The 22234-nt window shown below is 42.2% G+C and overlaps 1 protein-coding gene across 12 annotated transcripts in view; it reads right to left on the bottom strand.

Moving 5' to 3' along the window:
• CELF2 (CUGBP Elav-like family member 2) overlaps nt 1-22234 on the bottom strand; it is a 375972-nt gene that overhangs the window by 72086 nt on the left and 281652 nt on the right. For all 12 annotated transcript variants that reach the window (XM_055807125.1, XM_055807124.1, XM_055807129.1 and 9 more), the window contains one exon: nt 4849-4897. In XM_055807125.1, coding sequence (XP_055663100.1) covers nt 4849-4897 — 49 coding nt within the window. The remainder of the gene's footprint in view (nt 1-4848; nt 4898-22234) is intronic.

Below are 22234 nucleotides of genomic sequence, written 5' to 3' on the forward strand. Positions count from 1 at the left end.
GCGGGGAAGGGTAACAGGGCACAAGGGTCAGCACCCGCATGCGCATAGCTCATAAACATTATGCTGCTGCTTCTGCTGCTTGCTAATTCTCTCTCCTGCACTAGGGGCAGGTTTCAATAATTCAAAATCCAGAAAATCAATGATTTTTTTTTGTGTGTGTGAGCATTTGATATCATTATTTGTACTCTTTGCTCATAGGCTTAGCTGCACTTTCTGGCTGTTTTGCACACCTCTGGGGGCAAGAAGTAGATACAACCATCCGTAAGCAGCTAGTAGGATGGGGTGGCTATGTACCCCTCACTGGTGGAGCAGAAATAGCCAGAAGGTGACAGTGGACAAAGCTTAAAGTTCTTGTTACATGAAGGAAGGTGTGAAAGTGCACAGAACCAAGTATGGGGTTCACCTCAATACATCCAAACATATCACAACCACAGGTCCAGCTATGCTGCTAGGACAGTTTGTGTGACATATCCAGTGCTAAACCTCTGGATCTGGGGTGGGAAACTTTTGTCTGAATGTAGGAACCCTGTGTGACAAGGTGCATATACCTGTTTGAAAAAGAGATGAGTTGTTCTCGTAACTCCATCAAGACCAGCTCCACCATCCCTAGCATGGGTGTCTAGGTATCGCGTTTGAATCCAGAGTGCCATGTTAGCCAGCAAAAGTTATCTGAGATGAAGTTTGCCTCTGCTGGGGGGGAGCTTTTTTCAATCTGAGCCTCCTGCCTTCTGACAGCACTACATCCAACTTGCAGAATAACATCCTGACGGGTCTAATTTTTTAGCTTTACTCAATATGCTTCAGTAATGAGCATTTCTTGCAGGCTGTATTAGATTGCTTGTGCTAACCCAGGAGAATAAAGGAGTAGAGATTATTTTCTGTACACTACAAAGGAATTAAACCTTGTAATAATCATGGGAAATCTCCCTGAAGAGTCAACAAGCTTTCCTTTTCTCTCTTCTAAACCCCAAAAATTCTGTCCTGAAGAATCAAAATTATATCCCTTTATTATACATTTTGAGGAGTACAGACAGTTAGACTGTCCATTTGCTGTCCAGAAGTTGCCTTTTCTCTTGAGCAAATAAACAACAGTTAATTATGCATAAATGGTGGTTTTGGGAGGGGGGTGTTTTTTGTGGTTTTTTTCATCCAGAAGGGAAGGGGGGAAAACAGACTTTTTATCCCTGTTTGTAAGCCTGTGAAAAACCCTTGCATACAATCTGTCAGAGTCACACCTGGATCCAGAGCTGCCTGCATTAATTATCAACTTTTCTATGTGTTAGTGCTAACATATGGCATTTAATTACTCCCTCCAAATTGACAAAGTTGTGCCATTTAGAATTTCAAAATTATTTTTTCAAGTTTTCACTAATAAAATAAATAACAATAAATTATAAGATCACTCAGCTACCCACTCCTCTTTTTTTTCTTTCTTTTAAAATAGGGATTTTTCTCATTTTCCTTGAAGTGGTGACGCTTTGGTCCATTTAAGAGCAAACTGTCCGCAGGATATGTGCCTGAAAGTACTGACTGTATTAAAATTTTGATCCAAGACAAAGTTAATTATTTGCTAAATTGTAGCATGTTAAAGGCCACAGACAACTTAGAGTCAAGCATGTATTTATGTGCTTCTTCGCATTAGCGTGCAGGAACCCCTTGTACTTGAAAATGGGAGGATATCCTTAAATGGACCATTACTGTGAGTGATTAACAGTCAAGATGAATCTAGCAATAGCGGAGCCTTCTTGAAACCATGCTTTTCTGGCAGGTAATCCTTAACAAAAACTTTGCAGATAGGTTAAAATAACCACCTATCGATACAAAAGTGGTCAGACTGGATCTAACGGGTGATCAAACCAGGACATGCTAAAAAATTCACCATTTGAAAATCTTTCAGTGATGTTACATTTCTCAACAGTAAAAGCCTTTTCAGAATCCTTCTGGGTAGGCAAATTAATTAGATCTGAAGGCAAGTCTTTCCCCATCAACTCTAGCTGATAAAAGCTTGGTGGAAGAAATTAAGCTTTACTTTATCTGCACGAGCAGAGGGATGGTTCAGAGTTGGTTACATAGATCTATTGGCCAGCCAGAAGAAAATAGATCTTCAGGTTGCTAATGAAGTCCGAAACCTGCACAGGTGCCCAGGCACTTAGTCAAACTTGCAGAGGGTGCCTCTTCCACACCCATCTCCCAGTTTACAGGAGGAGGGCTTGGCCTTTTTTGCGAAGGGATACGTTTCTGAAGTGATGCAAACACCTAAAGACAGGAACAGTCATGGAGCAGGAGGAGCATTTGATCCTGGTACTCCTGGGCTTGGATGCTCAGTCAAACCTTTTTGCAAGGGACTAAAGATGGGGACGGGACATCTTACCACACAGCAAATAGTATTCTTTGAAAACCTCTGTAAGGTGTATGAGGGGATCTCTCCTTCCTTCCTGTAGACCTTGAAAAGGTCTCCCAAGCCTTCACAAACATGTGCAAGCTCAGATGAATTGTAGTGAGTGTTCAACCTCTCCTACATATCTTTCCAAATCTGGAAATTTTGACCAAGAGGATTTCTTTAACCTCTTTGAAACTTGAGAAACACCACTTTATCTAGGGATCCGCCCACTACTCAGAAGCCAAAAGGTCTCAAGCTTTCCTCAAAAGCTCTAACACCATGGATCATAAAACCCAAGATGCCTCGGCATGCCTTCTTTCTTTTCCCCTTTGAATTTACCAGTCTGGTTGAAGAGGTACAGTTTACAATTCGTTGTTGGCACAGATAATACACGTCCTCAGATGGAGAGTCTGCAGCATATGGGAAAACACGTGCCAAACAGGCCTCTGCCTCCCCCATGCTGCTGTTCTTTCTCTTTTTGGCTCTCCAAGCTGCTTGCAAACTCTCACCTCCTGCATGGATCCCATGCCTACACACTATTTTTCCGAAGAGTTGTACCACTGTTACCAGCATCATGGTTTAGCTTGACTTCTGTTTCCCCAGTCCCCAGTTCCCACACCCAGAACATGCCTACCAGAAGTACCTATACCCTCCAGGAGTCAAAATTTAAAAACATATTTAATTTGACAAATGCAACCTCTGATCTGTCAATGTGTTTTCCCCAAAATATAAAGAAAGGCAAGAAAAAATGAAGGGGTGGGGGGTGCGGGGGGAAGCCAATCCGTCATGACTTTCATGCTAGGAATAGGTGCAAGAAAACAGGAGAGTGTTCCCATAGTGCAGCCAAGAGCACCATGCAGCCTAAGGGCAGCAGCGAGGAGTTAACCTACCTTGCTTTCCAAGCAGGTGCCACTTGCAGAGCAAGACGGAATTTGCACAATTCCCCACAGTGCTTTGCCAGTACATTCAATTTTTAGGAAGAAAAACTTCAGGTAATGAACGAGTAACTCATTGGGAGACAATTTTTGCCTGTTGCCTCTTATTTTGCTAACTTGCCAAGAACTTGAGGTGAAATTTGTCTTTGAAAGAAGATACCCTAGAGGCTATACTTAGTTCAGAGGGCCCAGACAGGTGTCCTAAGGGAAAACCGTGCCTGCTGCAAGCACAATAAATCCAAGGGAGTGGGCTTTGGATGCCAGCAACAAAGTTCTCCTTGACCACAGTGGGGCCTGAAAAGTTTGGTCCTTCTGCCCATGCAGGTGCCTTGGCCTCTCTTCTGAGCATTCAGAGACAGCACAAAATCACTGCTAAAACTCAGCCCAAGAGAGAGAATGCTTACAAATGGCTGATGGCTCAAGCTTCCTGTGCTAGTGGCCAGTTTTGTTTTGAAAGTTGCCATAATAGGAAACCTAAGTTTTAATTTCCTTCCAAACTTTATAATCCTTGGAGAAGCCTGAAAATGGGATGCACTACAATTAGCTAAAAAGCAGCCTTAAAAAAGCCTCGCGGAGAGATTTAGAGCCCAATCATAATTTACATTTGCAGGTATGTAGATCTCTAAGTGCACGGCTTCTGCCCTGATTACTAATTAATGAGGTGCAAAGATGCCTGTTGGAGGAACCAGCTCTGATTATGTGGGTCTTATGGGAAAATGAAGCTCTTGCAATCTAAGAAGGCAGATGATATCTTTAACATATATTTAAAAAAATTACAGGAACAAATCAAGGGGCAAAATATACACATGTATATATTTTTAAAGAATCACACACAGCCAGGTTGTGCTACCATCCGATTATCTTATTTCCTTGAATATACAAACCTGGCATGTTTAATAGATTTAGCATGCCATCTATTTTGCATGTCATATACATCCAGTTAGGCAGTACCCTAGTATTCTGAATGGATATTACTGTTTTTATAGCATTCAGTTTACAATCACTGAGAGGAGCAACTATACAGAGAGCTGCGAGGTAGGCTTCCCAGTTCAGAACTGAGCATATGATTAAAACCTAAATTTGGCTCAGATCCAGAACAGCATCATTCTATAAGAAGGAAGAGTAGGCAAATGTCTAAGGCACATCAGCTGCTAACACAGTTTGTTAGCAGAGATTTTTGATTTGTTTTTTTTCTTTTTTATTTTCTCCATTAAAATTCCATCTTATCAATATCAGGTGCTTCCACATCACCTTGCTGCTAGGAGTTGACAAGGGAAAGATGTACACAGCAAGGTAGGCTGTGACACACAGCAGTTGCAAGGCAGGTTGTTTTTCAGAACATTTCCTTCCTTCTTTAAAGCAGAGAAGTAGGAGTTCAGAGCAGGTCAACATCTTCCCCAGCATGTCAGGTTGTAAGGAAACTACCTCATATAATTTTCACCACACAAGAAGTAAAGCATAAACTCTCACAATGTTGTGTTTTCTTTAGTTTAAAGGGAGTCACACTTAAGTAAAAATAAATTAAACACATACCATTTGACTTTTCACTGTCTGCGGGTTTCATCTGAATAGGATGATGCATCTAAAGACAAAAATGAAAAAGAGAAAGGCAGGTTGGATAGTCATAAGAAATCAAGAATCGTGTTTTTAATGAAGGCCTAAAAAGTTACACAATTAATATTAAACATGTTGAAATTATATAAATCCAAAATATCACTATATTACTATATTATAAACTTTTAAGAAAAAATAAGATGGTAAAAGAGCATTTCATAACCAGGAAGATTAAAAAAAAATAGATCATTTGGCCCACAGGATTCATATAAAACTTTGATTTGCTGTATCTAGTTTCAGAAGACCTCTAAAGTTACAGCCCTCATTAATTTATGGCATGCTTGGTTTCTGTTTTACCAACTTGTTTTCCTTGAGCTCAACCACTGCCAAGACTGAGATGGAATTTTCAAGTAATTTAAGAGCTAGCAAGCATTTCAAACATACTCAGAGAAGTCGAGTTTGACAAATGAACTTTGCTTGTAATTAAAAAAAACATGTGATGATTCTTTCAGGACTGAAGAGGAAGAGAACCGTGCTTGCTATAATAGTTTCCCATAACTGTTTAGTATCTCATTTATTTTATTATTTTTTTTAAAGAATACATTATATATTCATTCATAAAGCTTCCATCACAACATGGCACAATTCTGGCTTCCATAAAAACTCCTAATATTTTTTCCTATTCGTCTGTGAGTGTTGCTCTTACTGGAACCAACGCCAACCCCTGTGCGCAGCACGCTATGCTCAACATCGCACCGTATCCTTCCTTGGCATGTGTGGTATGGTGCATCCTCAGCTTTCTTTACTAAATGATATTCCCCTCACACTGAATTGTTAACTGATAACTCCAACCGATTATTACGAGCAGTGTTTTCTGTTGTTTCAGGAATAGCAACACCATAACAGCTGAGCTTCCCCTGATCAGAGTGTGGGGCTTTTCCACTGGACGTTGGTTATAGCTACCTGTGTTGTTCACTGCCATGGATTCAGCGAAATTTTGTTACAGCTTCTCAAAAGCCTTCAGAAATGACCTCACATTGAGTTTCAATGTGGGAGACATTTAAGCTTGCAAAACCCCCCCACACTTTTATCTTCTTTCATTGGGCTCTGCAGAACTGCCAGCATTTGACGGCACAAACCTTCCGGCAGCAGCAGGGCCCCTGCCTTTTCTCCCCACAGCAATTCCTCATCATTTCACGTGAGCAGGTAAAAAAATCTATGCTCTTTCTGCTTTTGTATCATTTTTCAGTGCAGCAGAGCTCAGTATGGCCTGAAAATGTCAGAAGCAATTCCATTTTTTTCTGTAAAAGACTATTATGGCAAACTTTGGGAAACAAAAACAGCTGAGCAGGAGAGAACATCCAGGCACTCATATCAAATGTGCTTTCAAAACAGCACAGAAAACCAAATCTGCATTGCTTTTGGTGGAGCCACTTAACCTCCAGGGACACGGTTGCTAGATTCTTTAGAAAATATAAAATATCGCTGTGAATGTGTCCATAAGATTTACTCCAACCCCAGAATGCTCCCTGGCCCTGCAAATCAATGTATTCCCTGTACCGCCTGCAGAACCCCCTGCTGTGCCCAAAGGAAAAGGCAAAGCCACAAGGCGGATGTAGTCACCAGGATCCATAAATTTCCTTCGATTTTAATAATTGTGTTCTCTTTGAATCATTTTTTTTTTCCCAAATGGACTTTAATAGCCCAGCACTTGTCTGCCACCACTCTTATTCGATCTAATTTATAGAAAAAGGGAACTTCTATTGTACTCTAACTAGTGCTTAACGTTTATCCTGGCATCAACAAAATGCTGGGCACTCCAGGAGTTTCTAAATTCATGGGAATGTGATGCTGCATTTCCACTCAGCAAACAAAAAGCGAAAGAAGAAAAAAGGTGTAACTTGTTCCATAAGCCCGTTGCAGGTATCGACGTCTCTGAAGAGCAATGAAGTAGTGAGAAAATAGAGGAAAGAAAATTAAGCTTTGTAAATTTGGGAATAGGCAGGTTATAGAAAAAAAACACCAATCCAAATGCAGACCTTTCATAGACAGAGAATCTATCACTCTCACTTATATATAACACTCATTTATATGCCTTTAAATGGAGATATTTTGAATAAAGGCAATTCTATCAGTGTTAAAAACCTTGCACTTTGCAAACTGCCTGAACCAGAGAAGCCAACTTTAGACCAAATTGATGTGAACAAGTCATTTTTGTAGCCCCGTGGTCACAACATAAAGATCAGCGTTACCTGACAGTTACCACATCATAAACCATCCTCTTCTGTCACACATAATTACCCCAAGTTCATTAAGTCAGTAATCTGTTATGTACACAAAGCGTGAGGCAAGAATTAACAAGACGCTTCCACTGGGTTTTGACTCGGTTTCAAAGGTTCCTGCTAAAAACTCGTGGTCCAAACTCTCTTCGTACCAGCAAGCCAAAGTCAGGAGCGACACTGTTGTGCTTAACAAAATTATATTGGTGAAAAACTAATAAAAGATTCAGATCAGGTCTGGGGAATGTAAACTGCAGAATACCCACGGTAAAATGGATGCTATACACAAACATGGCTTCATTGAAGAGGAAGGTGGAAAAATACGTGACTGACAGTTTCCTAACATGAGAGGGCTCATGCTGAAGCTTGTTTAACCCTGACCATCACCAATTGATACATTAACAACCTTTAACACTAGATTCAATAAAACATGCCATTTATAACCTGAAATGGGTTTTACAGAGTCACTGGTTCGCATCTCATTATTAAACTCATTGCTGACCTCTAGAGACAACTGCCGTGACAATACATATTATAAGCTCTCTACCCATAAAATATTTAAAAGTAGGTGTAAAAAAGAAAAGAAAAGAAAAGAAAAGAATGAATCTCAAAGAAGTGTGCAGTGAATAAGAAAATTAAAGGGGCAGAGACAAAGGCTAAATAGGTACTCTCCTTTCACTCTACAATGAGCAAAAGAGAAAATAATCTGTGCGTTTTATATCTTGCTTGTATAACTGCAGGCTATAAAATAATAAAATAGCTGTGCTTTCTGAGGCCCTCCAAAAGATTATAGATGATATAAACCTGTTTCAAATTAGATGCCACTCACTAGAATCATGTCATCTACTGAAATGAAGGATTTCATGTCTTATCAGAAAGCTGTTATTGTAGCTATACATCACAAAGCCATACACTTATGGATCTCAAGGTAAGCGATTTCTCAGTATGTCATGTCACACAGAAAAAACATGAAACGTTTTCTTCTGGGCTTGAAGAAAGCTTTGCCTATGAAAATACAGTATTTATGAATGCACAGTTGCAATTAATAAATAGGCAACAGTAAGAAAAATAACTGCAGAAAGTAATTTATAGGCATTACCATCACCCTGTGCTCAGACCGTATAGTGAAAGAGAGCCAGGCAGCTCGCAGGCGAGTTCCTTGAGTGTGGGCAGGTTCCCCTGGCAAGCACCATGCATGGGGACAGCAAAATCAGGCTGCAGAATGGGCTGGAAGGAGCAACTGCTCCTTGGCAGGATTTTAGAGAGCTCTGCCGAATACAGTTGAGCTGCCAGCAACGGCACGACCTACCTTTCCTATAGGTGCTCACTAGCCATAGGTCTCAAAACACGCCATGCCAACGTTTTACAACCCAGAGCAGAGAAACGCCTCCCGCCCGAGGTTGTGCAGGGTCTTGCGGCAGTGCCGGCAAGGCAGGGGCTGCACCTGCCGCTGGCACTGTCACAGAGGCCACACACAGCCCAAGGCCAAGCACATCCCTGCTCCGCCTTGGGCACATCCCAAGCAAGGCTGCTGATGTGGTCCACGGGAATCAAAAATGGGAAAGAAGCAGCTGTCAAACATGCAGCCCTGAGAAACCCCCTGAAGTCAATGAGGACCTGGCCGTTGGCCACCTCGAGGGTGGCAGCAGGACCCAGCCGTGGCCTAGAATTACAGGTGACCAGTTACATCTTTCTTCCCCCTCTTTTTCCTGAGTACATCACACTGTATGCAAATACAACTTCATCACAGAAAAAAACGCACCAGAGCAACCCCAAAACCTCTTAAACGCATGTGTCCTCTCCAGCTTTAGAGCCTCAAAGTCATCGTTTCAACAATAATAATGCTACCTATTTACATTCTTGTCAAAGCCATGTGACATCTGCATGGGAGAAAACAAGCCGGCTAAGAGTCTATTTCTGGCAAAAATATTGCAAGGAAATTAGATTAACCTGGGTGGAATTCTATCTGGGAATTTGGAGTCTGTCGTGGTGATTAAGTCATCATTTCTGTCAGATTACTCTAATCGGCTGTCAAATACGATTCCACAACCCCATCTGTAACTTGGCATCCTCGTTATTCAGTTGATGTTACCTTCTGTATACAAAACAAACACCAAACAAGGAGGTGTGTGCAGCCTAGCATTTAGCAGAGTCATTAGCTGTGATTACTATTGTGTGCTTGCACATTGCATGAGGTGATCAGCTTACAGCTTGTTTTATTTAGTCAGGGAATGCTTCAAATCAGGCGTAATCTTAAGCCCGGCGTGCTGGAGGTGAGTGGGGAAGAACCATCTCCAGGCATGGCCGAGCATGGGACCAGCATGCTCCGAGTCACCACTGCTTACCAGCAACTGCCTAAACCTCATTGCAGAGCTGTCAGTAGATTTGGAGAAAAGGCTTTTGAGCACCTGCTTTCCACCTGTTTTCTGAGGCGAATGGACACTCGGATGTTCTAAGATAGCTACAGATGCCCTGTGAGCAGCGAATTCTGTGGGTGAAGTAAGCATTGCAGGTGGAGGTAGTCAGCACTCTCAGTGATCTGTGCTGGTTGGTTTAATATGAAGTTGTTTGATACATATGTGAGTCTCTCTTACAGAGGACTTTGTTGATTAGAAAGCAGGAAATGCGTTTCAGTGAAGGTGAGGGAGCTGATGGGCTCAATTCACTGCAGCTGTGATGAGTCTGCGAAATTTGGGTGCCCTCAGAACCTCTGAAACTCTGGACATGTAATTAATGACAAAAAAATCATTATTTTATGGCTCATCGTGAAAAGACCTTCATACCCGAGTACTACATCTATTAGCAGCTTTTATTCTCTGTTCTTGCCACTGCAGATTGCACGTGCCTTGCTCCCGTCACTCCTTGTGCCTTCAGGAAAGGGGACTGCTTGTCAAGAAGGGACACCAAATGCATGTAAACCAGCCCATGCCTTCACCCAGCTCAGTGTGTCAGCGAAAGACCATCTCCTAAAAGTCAAGCACAGTGTGACTTTACATCATGCGAGCTCAGGGAATGTGTGTGGAGGACGTTATCCATGACTCCTCCCTCCATACCGTTCCTCTCATCATCTTTCTACAACCCTTTAAAGCCACCTGCAGATTTCTAGGGCTCTTATCCCTCTTCAGACCTGTGCCTTTCCTCTCCTCCCTGTCATCTGCCATGCCTGTAAGTTTCGAGCCATTGCCCCAGCTCAGTTTGTCACCCTCACAGACGGCATTGTGGGGAAACACAGCACAGACTGGAGTTACACCTTCCCCCAAGCAAAGGGCAAATCTGAAGAACTTTGGGTTATTCAGGCAACATGCAAACCAAACAAACTGCAGTAGGATTAAATGATGACAGCTTACGTGTATCTTGTCATTTCTAGCTCTTTGGGACTTGCTTCCTGCTAGCATACATCATTGTTGAAGCCAACGGGGACTTCTTTCACATTTTTTACATCTCAGAATTGTAAAATGGCAAGAGGGAACAGGGAAGAGAGAAGAAGAGATGTCAGACCTTAAAAAGAACCATAACATTCTTCCTGCGGGAAGGATTATAAATCCATAAACCTTTTGGAACCAATAGGAAAACCAAAGAGGAAGCAAATACTAAGGAGCAGCAGGGACAGGCTAAGGGCATGGGAGAAGAAGAAAAGCACCTAAAGAGGCACAAGTGTGAAAAACAGTGGGGAAAATTCACGTTCTTTGCCTAAGTCTGGTCTGGGAATGAATTTAAAGCTTTCTCCAAGCTCCTGATCCAATCAATTCGTGAGCACAGCTTAATTAGACCAGAAGTCCAAGGAAAAGAAGAACCCAAATCTCTACCTGCCAGCTTCCTGAACACCTTCACTGAGTCTGGAAGATAGGAAGGAATGTATTGACCTACCAAAAGACCCGGGGAAGAAGAGAAAATGGTCCATAAGCACCGGAGAAACTAAATGATTCTCAGTGTCTTCAGAAATCGTAGTTTTTTCTGGATTATTATGTGCAGACACCTCTACACACACACACCAGCCCCTCATTTCAGCTTTTAGCTCCCAAGTTTTTCAGTAGGATCCTTTTGGAAGAGCTCTTGAACATATTTCTCACATCACTTCAATGCCAACTGGTTTTGTTTTTGCAAACCCTTGTGACTCACAAGTAATAGAAGTTTCCCTGAAGTGAAAGAGGTGTATTTTCCTATCGAAGAGAACTGTTTAGAATGACTTCTCTAGGGTCAAACTAACTTGAATTACACAGTCAATATCTGGCTACAGCTTTGGGGAACTTCTCCAGGAACTGGGGACAGTCTCTGAGGCTAAATAAATACTAGTGAATAAAAGAGGCAAGGGACCACTCTCTGGCTCTTAAGAGTAGTGTGGCACTGCTAGCATTTACACAGGTGTACTTCTCCTTCCTCTCCAAACAGGATGCCCTGGTCCATACTCCCCAGTGGGAACAGTGTCTGGCCCACATTATTCCCCCAAATATGCCCACACACCAGGCAGGAAAGTGCTAACTGGCACCGAGACCAACGCCATCGTCCTGCTTGCTTCACTGGCACCAGCAAAGCTTTGGATTCTCAGTATTGGTTTAAGCCATTTACCTTAGCTTATTCACAGGTAAAAGGAGGACAGATGTGCATCCATCACCTAGACTCACAAATAAATGCAAAGCAGTAGCTGTAACTGCCTGAGAGATGGCATAGCCAGAAGTTTGTTTACTGTCATCCTTTCCTAAATCCCAATTTAAGGGATTTAAACTGTGTTAGGTATTCATACAATTTTTGTAGTAGAAGAATGTGGTCTGTTACTTGGGCTCTTCGATTACTGACAGACATATAAATATATATATATTTATGCATGCATATTTTGGAGAGACAGTGAGATGGAGAGAGGGAAGGAGAAAGGGAGAGAAGCAGGAGTAAATGAATATTGCTGGTGGGTGCCAAATATAGTTCATGCAGTAATGCACAACATCATTATTTTCTATTTAGAGCACAGAAACAAGCATATAGCTTGCTTAAAACAAGTTGTTTCTTTTACTGGAGAACACTAAAACTGCTGAAATTCAATGACTTTTGGAAGCTTTCCAACTCAGTCATTTGCAATCCACTACACTTCGAGTTTTAAATTCAAGTTAAATTGAACATTAGCTTGAGAGACTAAAAACAATGCTGCGCTTTGAAATAATAATAATAATATTCTAGCGATCCCTTCCCCAGTCACCCCTGCATCCTGCTGCCCCTCCCGTATATTTACTAATTAGGCTGTAACGTTCAGTCTCCTTTAAAAGTTGTACCCTTATATAGAAATGAAAAAGTCAGTGGTTTTAGAAGTGACAACTTCACTTCCTAATGTCCAAATAACTACTGTTGCTCTGGTAGAAGTTATACTCCATTTATTTAATTCCTTCATTTCTTAACACCCACACAAATGGCAACAACTCCAGTACACTTGCGAGCCAAACGGAGTGGAGATAAGGAAGGGGAGGTACGACCAAACTTTCTCTCTTCAAAATCACGTGGAAACCAAAGTGATTAACTATCTTTTCATCAAACAAATGAGCCTTTACAGAACCTATTCAATCCTAAAAATAGACATTAAGTGGGATTCTATATCTAGTTGGGAATAATGCCTTGGGGATATTTTGTATCATCCATGCTTAAAAAGCAAACCCATTAGACACATGAAGAAAATATCAGATATTATTTTAACAGCAAGAGTTATCCATCTCATCCGCAGCAGCAATAACACTTGTTGACATTTTGCCAATTGAAGTTTGCATGCCAATGAGGTTTGGGTTTTGGTGGGTCCATCCCCCGTTCTGTGTCCATCCCCGTTCCCGTTCCCCCCCCCCCCCCCCCTTGCATTAAAATGGTAAGGCACAGAAAAATAACAAAAGTCTCTCTGTGACGTTAATTGACTGGGTTTGAACACCCATGCGAGGTAATTGTGAGGAGCAAAAATTACTGCCCATGTTCCGGAGCGGAGGAGGGAGCGCAGGGCAGCGGCGGTTTGCCCAGCAGCACGCAGGGAGGCACCGCGTGGCACAGAATGCCCACCCGAAGGGAGGCAGCCGAGCCGCCTGGGCTGCAGCAGCGCCCGAGCGCCTCATGGTCTAATTGATTTCTCCTTCTACCACCACGGCGAGGTGCTTACCACTGCACGCTCTTTTTTAGCAGAAAGGAGACAACGAGGGGAAAAAGGCACAGAGGCTATACGTAATGCATCTGGAATTACTCCACAACCAAAGCCAAGTCTCTCAAGCCACAAGCAGACTTTTTTTACACTATTACTTGCTAGATAACCTGCTGAAGAGGTCATGTAAGAACCTGAAGCAGTGATCCAGGATAGCTGGAGGAACCAAATGCCAGCCAAGTGGTTGTGGGTTTGGGATCTCAGTTAGTTACTAACACAGCCTCATGCTGCATTGGGTGGATTCGCCCAAGGTGACCTAAGATGCCAGGACTTGATTCCCAGCATGACACAATCCTTACAGCCAACGTCCCACTGGACATGACTCAAGTGTTCTGAAGCCGTACTTTCTTCCATCTCCTTAGTCGGGCGTTTGTTTCCAGAAGTCAACAGGAGATTGAGACTTAACAAGGAGTCCTTTTCCTTCAAATCTAAGAGCACCACCCCTCTCCATCGCCCCCCACCCCCTTAATTGGGAAACAGAGCCAGAACACAGCCAAAACATGCTACCTATTATCTCATCTTCTATGAGAAGTCTTTCTACTTCCCATGGTAATGAACCAGAGGTCCCTTAAGACCCCAGCAGGTGAAGGCAGCAAAGCAGAGGTTTGTGCTTACTTTAGTGGTCTGTAGAGGCTTATTTCACCTTTTTTCTCCTAGCAAAGTCAAATCCCCTGCTCTAGGAAGCATGGATGACTGAAGGCATATTAAGGGAAGTTTGCCCTTCTCATTTATGACTTCAGAATCTACGAAGCCTCAAGACGATGTTCCCATCTTAAAAAAAAACCCCTCCCCTGTTGCCAAATGGAAACATTCAAGTAGCTCTGGCCGTAGGCACCATTTTAAGGTGCCAACGTTTCAGCATGGTCCACAAGAAACCTCTCCCTTTCTACAAAAATCCCTGATTCCGCATCAACATCCAGGATGATTTTTAGAAACTTCCAAAGGAAATGAAGCAGCCCTCTTCCCCCATCTTCTCCACCCCCGAAACACAGTCCCAAACAAGTCTAACATAAATTCTCTTTTAGGCTGCCAATGACCATGAAGAAATTTAGTTTAAATGAAAGGTTTTTAAAAACATGCAGTGGCTTTTGTAACGCTAAACCCAAACTTGTCCGTGACTGAGGGCATGGCTACCATGATATTACAAGTTTGTTTTACAGCAGTTTTATTTTAAGATTTATGTTGTTCAGTGTTTGCATGTACTGCCTTCTCTGTGAGCTATGCTCTGGGAAAACACTGTGTGATTATGCTCAGCAATACCCTCTACCTTTGCCAAGCTGAAATTCAGGGAATAACCCTTTAAATGGAATGACTAGTGACAGCAGCATTTCAGAAAGGCAAGAAAGCCTAGTCAGGGTCTCCTCTGTTTCTTTCACAATGTTATCTCATCTACGCTTATCTTTTCCATTTTTTGCTTTCATTCAATAAAAGAGAAACCAGCCTCAACCACTCCCTGAGTTTCACATCACAGATTTTTCTCTTCATTTACTAAGCAGATCTTCTGCCTGACTCTTTCTGCAGCACGGAAGGTCACCTTGATCCAACAATGCACTTGGTCTCCTCTACTGATGGAAACTAGAGTCTATAATTTTGTACAAGACTCAAATTCTAGGCTGTGGGACTTTTACTTAAAGCTTTTTTAAAGTTCTTGTTGGAAAGCTTTTGTATTTGCATTACAATGTACCAGCAAGAACATCTTACAGCTAAAAAGTGTGATTGAGGTAAGTCTAAAATAAGGCCAAAAAGCATCAAAACTATAACTTCTATTGAAATTCTACCTTTTCAATTAGAGCAAAGGGTACAATTTATAGAAACAGTTGGCAGCGATGATGGGGGGCTGCTGCTGTTTTTACTTAGCAGAGGTGCAGAGCAGTTCTGAGTCCAGAATATAGAATTCCCACCTCTCCAGCAGTCAGGCAGGCAGGCAGGTTCTTCCCTGTTACCAAACACAGACTAATCCAGACTCCTTCAAAGGTCAGATATGAGCCCCAAACTACTTGTCAACATGCACGCCTCTTTAAATATTACAGGGAATAGCCAAAGCGTTCAGGTAGAAAAGGAGTTTTGAATGAAGATGTCAAAAATCTGACTCTCCTGACTGAGATCAGCTGGGGTAAGTAGTACAGTTTTATTGTCTAACCAGCAGAGCCATAATATTTTATGCCAAATGAGGATATGGCTCATAAATTCTATTTAAGCTCTCCATGAGCTGAAGTTACAGGAATTTTCCACAACTATCCAATATCAGCATCCAAATAAAAGCTCTCAGTGTTATGCCAATACTCTGCAGTGGTGAAATAATCTGGCTGTGTAGAGAGAATGAAAAAAGATAGCTTGGTATTTGATCCATCAATGAAAACAGAATGATACTGCAGCCACACACACTGTCCACGTGAAAATACGAACGTCTAGTTGTGGTTACATACAAACAACAGCAAGAATCACATTAAGGAACCATATAATTTTTAACCACCTTTTGCATGAACTCAGGCTCATTAATTTTTTAGCATCTCTGTAGCTAATGTACTATGCCGGTGCTTTCTTCAGGAGAAGGAAAGTACTTTTTTTATTCATACTAAACATGCAGTACACATTTATAATGCTAATCTTAAGGAATTCTAATGTATTTAAATATTTCCCTCAATAGGTGCTTGGGAAGTTAAACAAACAGTAAAATAAATGGACAACATTAGCAGAAACATGTATTTTTGAAGAATGAGTCAGTTCCAGCTGGCTGTGGTATCTGCGCTGAGCTGTGATTAAGCTTTTGCTAGTGAAAAAGGGACAGTTTCAGGAACAGTAAGGCCAAAATCAACCCGCCTCCACCCATCTGCAAAGCCCTGAACTAGCATCTGACCCCAAATATGAACCTTATGCATTCTCCTAGAGGCTGGGCCCCTCAATTCTCTTGAAAAAAACACCAATGTGCTTTGTTTAGTGACTATAAATGCCAGTACGTGAAAAGCAGTCTTCTCTTCCCTATTCTTCATATTGCTGTTCTGCTCAATTAATTAGAAGTTTTCTCGGTGTTGAGCCCCATGAGTTACATCTTTATGCACAACTTGCCTAAAGGTCAAAGAAATCTCTTTGCAGAGATGGCTTCGGGTGGAACAGCTGGAGGCCACAGGGAGCTATCAGAAAGGTCCTCTGATAAAACCAGCTGAGCTAAAAGCTCTGACATCATTCATCCTACCTGCTCCAAAGGTAGCATTTGGAGCTACTGGGAAGCCTTGAACTCCCGGTTTCATGGCATATGCCATTTTTTCTGAGCAGGTCTAATGCAGCCTGAGGGCTGTTGCAGCTTTGGTGAAACTTACAGAGGGCAATGAAAGCACAGGGGAAGATGGCATGGGTGCAAGAAAAGACATTTTCAGCAAGTCACACCCTCTATTTTTGACTCTCATGTCAACAGGGAGGAAGAGAAATGCCACACGTGAGAGGTGTTAGCTATCAGGCCACTTTTAAACTGTGATAAATCCATGTCAATCTTTGCAAAATGAACAGGGTCACAAGAAGCAAGGGCCATGCCTGCCTAAGCAGCCCTCGGAGCCCTCCAGACACGACCATATAAGCACAGCATTTAAACCTGCTGTAGCTCTCACCGGCATCTTTCTTTTTAGTTAATCATATATTTTTGTACAAATAGGAGGATTCTATATTCACACAAGCATAGCAATTCTTTCACTTCTTAGCAATCACAGAAATGAGAGATGAAAAAAACCCAGTAGCTCATCTTGAATGACTTAATGCCAATACAGGATTACTGCCTATCATGCATTTCCTAATTCTTTCCTACCCCAAATGCCTGTAAGGATTGCAATTTAACTGTTTCTTTTAGAAGATTATTCTTATTGGACAGATACTGTTTTTCCTGATACTTGATGTAAGTTTTATTTCATCTCTTACGATGGTAAATCCTCACTTCTCTGTACAATCAAAATAATTCCCATTTGTCACTGGCATTTGGGCAGTACTTGGCCCTGGAGGAAATAAAGGCACAGTCTACAGCCATGCTGCTGGGAATGCTTGGTGAGGAACTCCCACAACAGCTTTTCTCCTCCCAGTATTCCTTGCAATATTTGAAATGAACATACTGTATAACACAGCACATTTTCCTCTAAGGTATTGGCATGAATTGGCCACAAAATAATACTGGTTCCTGTCTGGCAGATGCTTGCTTGAGTGATGGTCTAGAACACAAAGTGACTTCAATCATCTAAGCCATTCCAGTTGAATGGCAATTTGAAGGTATCATGTACCTTGCCTCTCTACATGAGGCTGTAATCCCACTGAGAGATCCTGGCAGTGGTAAAAAGCACTGGAGTGTTTGGGGTTTTTTCACAGTGGAATTACAAGGTTCACTTATGGAGCTACCTGACTTTCAGTTCATAGAATCATGGAATCACAGAGTGGTTTGGGTTGGAAGGGACCTTAAATATTATCTAGATCCAACGCCCTGCCATGAGCAGTGATGCCTTCCACCAGACCAGGTTGCTCATAGTTCTTAGTTTAAAACTAATCTTATCCTCTGATTAGCGTCTTATTTTCCACAATCTTATTTTCTTCAAGCCAGAATCCCATGTTCTCTATTTTAAAATCAATGGTAAGGCTCTATTCATACTTTCTTTAAGATCATTACAGACTTCTAATTATTCCTTTCAGACATGAGCTGCTTGCTTGCTTTTTCTGTTCCCCACCCCCCCACCCCGTCATGTGTTTCTCTATTAGAAGAGAAAATTTCCACTCGCCGCAACTCGTAATGGTTGTAAGTGGGACTGTGTGAGTATCCCTAGAATCAATTACAGAGGTAATGTATTAATGAGATTCCCTGATAGATTGCAAATTCCATTTGTAAAGAGGCAAAGTTGCTTATTCTAACCCCTGCTTACATATCCCCCCCGCCCCCTGTGACAGGAGATAGCCCATCTCTGAGTTACAATAGGGTGAGAGTGGAGATTGACTACAGACTGCTTTAATGCCACTCTTAATGACAACTTGTGAAGATTAGGAAGTTGTCAGAATCAGATATCAGCAAAAGCTCCAGCTTGCTTTGTGAAGTCAGTCTGAATTAATTAATGGGTAGCTTTCCTTTGATATCGCTTTGATATTTGGCTGCAGCTGGATAAAAATCAACCACAAAGGAAGCTACATTTTGTTTACCACTGCTTAAGACTCTGTTTAGTTCAATGGTGTTGGTTTTTTTTTTCTTTTGCAGCTTTTTTAACTTCCCTGGCACAAGGCAATAGAGATAGGCTTGCGCTAATAAATGGAGTTATGGCGGTGTGTTTTTCAGTGACTGCATCTCTCCACTCCTGGAGACACTCAGGCTACATTCTGGGAGCAAAGCCATTATTGATTTCATTAAAGCCGCGAGTGAAAAGATGGACTGTTCCAAAAGTAAGACAAACATTACCCTTGCCCACTCTGGTACTGCTTTTCCCATTAAAAGGTATTTAACGCTTTAATGGTATTTTCTGTTTCAGAGGGTGCTGTTCACGTGCTCCAGACACTGACAGCCTGAAACAAGCTCTGCAGCCAGGGGTCTTCCTTCATTCTTCAGGGCGGGCATACACAGCCCATTTTAGTGTCTCTAGAGGTTTTGGATGTTTACTACCACAATGGGATGAACATGTCTGTATCCCAAAGAGATGCTGGGCACCCAAATGAATCCCTGAGCACCTCTAGCAGCCCCAGTGACCCTGCTGGCAAGAGGAGAAGGGATGGCTCTGCACACCACAGGGGAAGAGCAGACAAAGAAGTGTCTCTTCCAACTAAGCTGATGAAGATGAGAATTTCTTCTGGAGAACAAGCAAAAAAAATCAATTATCTCTCTGGGTCTGCAAAGAGTATTTTTAATTAGGCAGCATATTAATTACCCAAAGTGTGTTATTAGAGCAGGAGACTCAATCAAGCCACCCAGTTTCACTGGTTTTCCAGGACATATTATGGGGTTTCGAATGACCACAAAGACGACAGAAGCTACGTTTTATCTCACCATGTATGTTGTCACATACAACGGCACAGTGCATCTCAGCAGCGTGGTTCATTACCCGACTGAGACGGGAGAAAGCTAGCTAGGGATGCCTCAGCTTCCTGCACCACCATGGGAGTGCAAACACTGAACGAGACAACATCGCATCCCTTCGACAGCGATGCACAGAGCCACAGACCACACAGCAGAAGTATTTGAAAGAAGCTGCACAGCTCACAGGGTTGGACACAATGGCAGAAGGATGCTGAACAAACAATCTCTCTGTTATAAACATGCCAAGAAGCCCAGGCTCTTTAGTCATAACATAACTCAGATCCATGGGCGCCGAACATTGCTATCGAAGCAGGTAAATGGCATCCAAGGGCATCTCTAATGATGTTACTTCCTGATGCCTGAAACATTGTTTATGATTTGCCTTTCTAATTTCACTATTGTAGGAGTAGTCAGACAGCTAGGAAGGCTCCCTGAACTAGTTTTTCATTACGAAGACAATTTTAATAGCTTGTGTCATGGTGCTAATGAGGCTGACTGAAGCACCTGTACTTTCTGTTCTGGATAACAGAAAACAGTTAACACCAGCAGGAGGATAAATAGCTGTTTAAGAGAGTGCCTGGGCTATTACCCTTAGCTAAGCATCCCCCCTAAATCTTGGTGAGCTTTGCAATACTCTATAGAGTACTCTAGTGAAGGCCTCTCAATTTTGTTCAGTTTTCCATTCTGAAGTGCACAGCAAAAGGTTCTCCAGTCAGTGATTTTTGGGTGCCCAGCTTGGAAGTGATATCCTGTGAACAGATCCTCCAGGCTTGCTGAGCAAGATGTTCTAAGTTGGAGTTTAAATTCTGGAGGCATTTTGCAAAGCGATGACCTGAACTGTCCACAGTTAGGTAAAGCCATGCCACATACCAGAACAGTTTGACCTTTTGGGGATGGGCTTCAAATCAGGGCATTTTTCAGAGGCTGAGCAAGTATTACGTGTTACTTATTTTCCATCCCAATATTATTATACTTCAAAGGTGTGCAAAACACATCCTGAACTACACCAAAGGGGGGGGGGGGGGGGGGTTGGGGGGGGAAGCTAGCATGCACCTAACTGCATTTGCAGCTGGGTTAATGTGTTATTGCTTGTCAGCAGATCTGCTACACCAGGGAAAAACAACAGTCTGATAAAATATCAAGGATCTGAAAGAGCTCACTGGTGCCGGTACCCTGTGCAGCTCTGCACCTTCCTGACATACCCCAGGGATTCGGCTGGGGCATCACCCCCCACCCTGAGCAAGGCAGATGGAGGTTTAGCCTCCTTCTGCCAGTGAGTCAGGTCAATGGATCTTCCTGCACTTCCCTATTCTTGGAGAGTATCTCCCAAACATTTGAAGCTTTTCCAAATAATAAAAATACTTACTAGAGCATGGACTTCTATCCAGATTTCACAATTCTTGAGTCACTACCCTCAGTACAAGGCAACCAAGTGCTTTTACTTACTTTCTCCCAACCCCAAGAGAGTTTTGTATTTTCATACGCAGCAGAACAGCTTCAAGAGGAGGAATGGTGACCTCCAATCTCAACTAAACCCAGCGGTGAAGGCTCTGTTAGGTCAATTCAAGTTAAATCCTTACAACAAACAAGCCAGAGAGGGTATGAACTGCGTTCTCCTGCATGCCAGAAAGCTATCCTAATGATCAGGCTGCAGGGGAAGGTGAATCTGCCCTGCATCTTTCACTGAGAGAAAGGGACAACAGAATTCTGAATTAAATGGTTTGCTCAATTAAGAGAAGTCATTGACACTTAGTTAATACTCCCCTCTCCCTCTGCCTGCATAACACCCATCGCTCTGCCATTAAGCTGCGAGTTCAGCTACTTCCAGGGATTTCACTGGGCTCCTAAGTCATTTTTTACTGCTTTACAAATTCAGGGCTAGTAATCCATTCTGTGTTTCACAGTAATGGTGGATATGAGCCCAATCTTTCCGCTAAGGAACCTGAATTTAGGGCAAATATTGATTTTTCATTTAAGTGGCAATGTCGGTTCAACTTTTTTTAAGGGCCAGAGGTGGAAGTGGTGCATTTGCATAATAAAAAAATAACTTCTAGGCTGGACAAAATGTATCATTAAGTGGTTCAATATGCATAATATTTTAAAGGAAGAAATGGGCCAGATTCACTTTCTCAACATCATTCAATGTCTTATAGCTCAATTCCTAGGAATAGGCACTCCTTGGGAATTCTCCACTTTCCCAGCTGGTTATGTTCATCATTCAAACATTTCTAAACTTCTTGGATCCTTCATTAAACAGCATTTGGCCATGCTATATGGGTACTGAATTAGTTTAATTTGTCATCATAAATCAATCACTCCAATCCCTTAACTAACTTAATTGCTCTTTGAATTCCCTTTGTTTTGTCAAAATCTCTCGAAATCACTGATATCTCATATTCAGGCTATTATTCAAGTCATATTGGATGATTACCTTTTTATTACAGGTAATTTTTACATAATATTCACATGGTACTGACAACTCATAAAGCCTAAAGCAGAGGAGAGAACTGGATATTAAAACGCTCCTCCAGAAAGGAGCGTGCCAGGATATTCATTAGAAATGAGGTCACGATGTAAAGTGAAAATCAGAAATATATTTGGTTTTTTCCTTCTTGTTGGACAAACGGTATTTTATCAGAAAGTGAACATGGACTCACAGTAAGTCAGATTATTCTGAAGGTTAAATAACCTGCTAAACCGATTCAGCACATGGCCGAGATTTCCCTCCCACGTTACAACCCCTTAAGCCCCGTGCCCCCAGAGGGGCCATGGCGCTGCCTTGCCGATACCTCTGATACCGACCCTATGGCATGTAGCAAGACAAGTGTCTTTTACACTCAACGCCAAGCCTGAGTCGGTCTGGGGGGGTGAGGGGAAGTCCCCAAGTGGACTGGCATCGTG

This window comes from Falco peregrinus, chromosome 6, assembly GCF_023634155.1.
Source record: "Falco peregrinus isolate bFalPer1 chromosome 6, bFalPer1.pri, whole genome shotgun sequence".
Taxonomy (NCBI): Eukaryota; Metazoa; Chordata; class Aves; order Falconiformes; family Falconidae; genus Falco; species Falco peregrinus.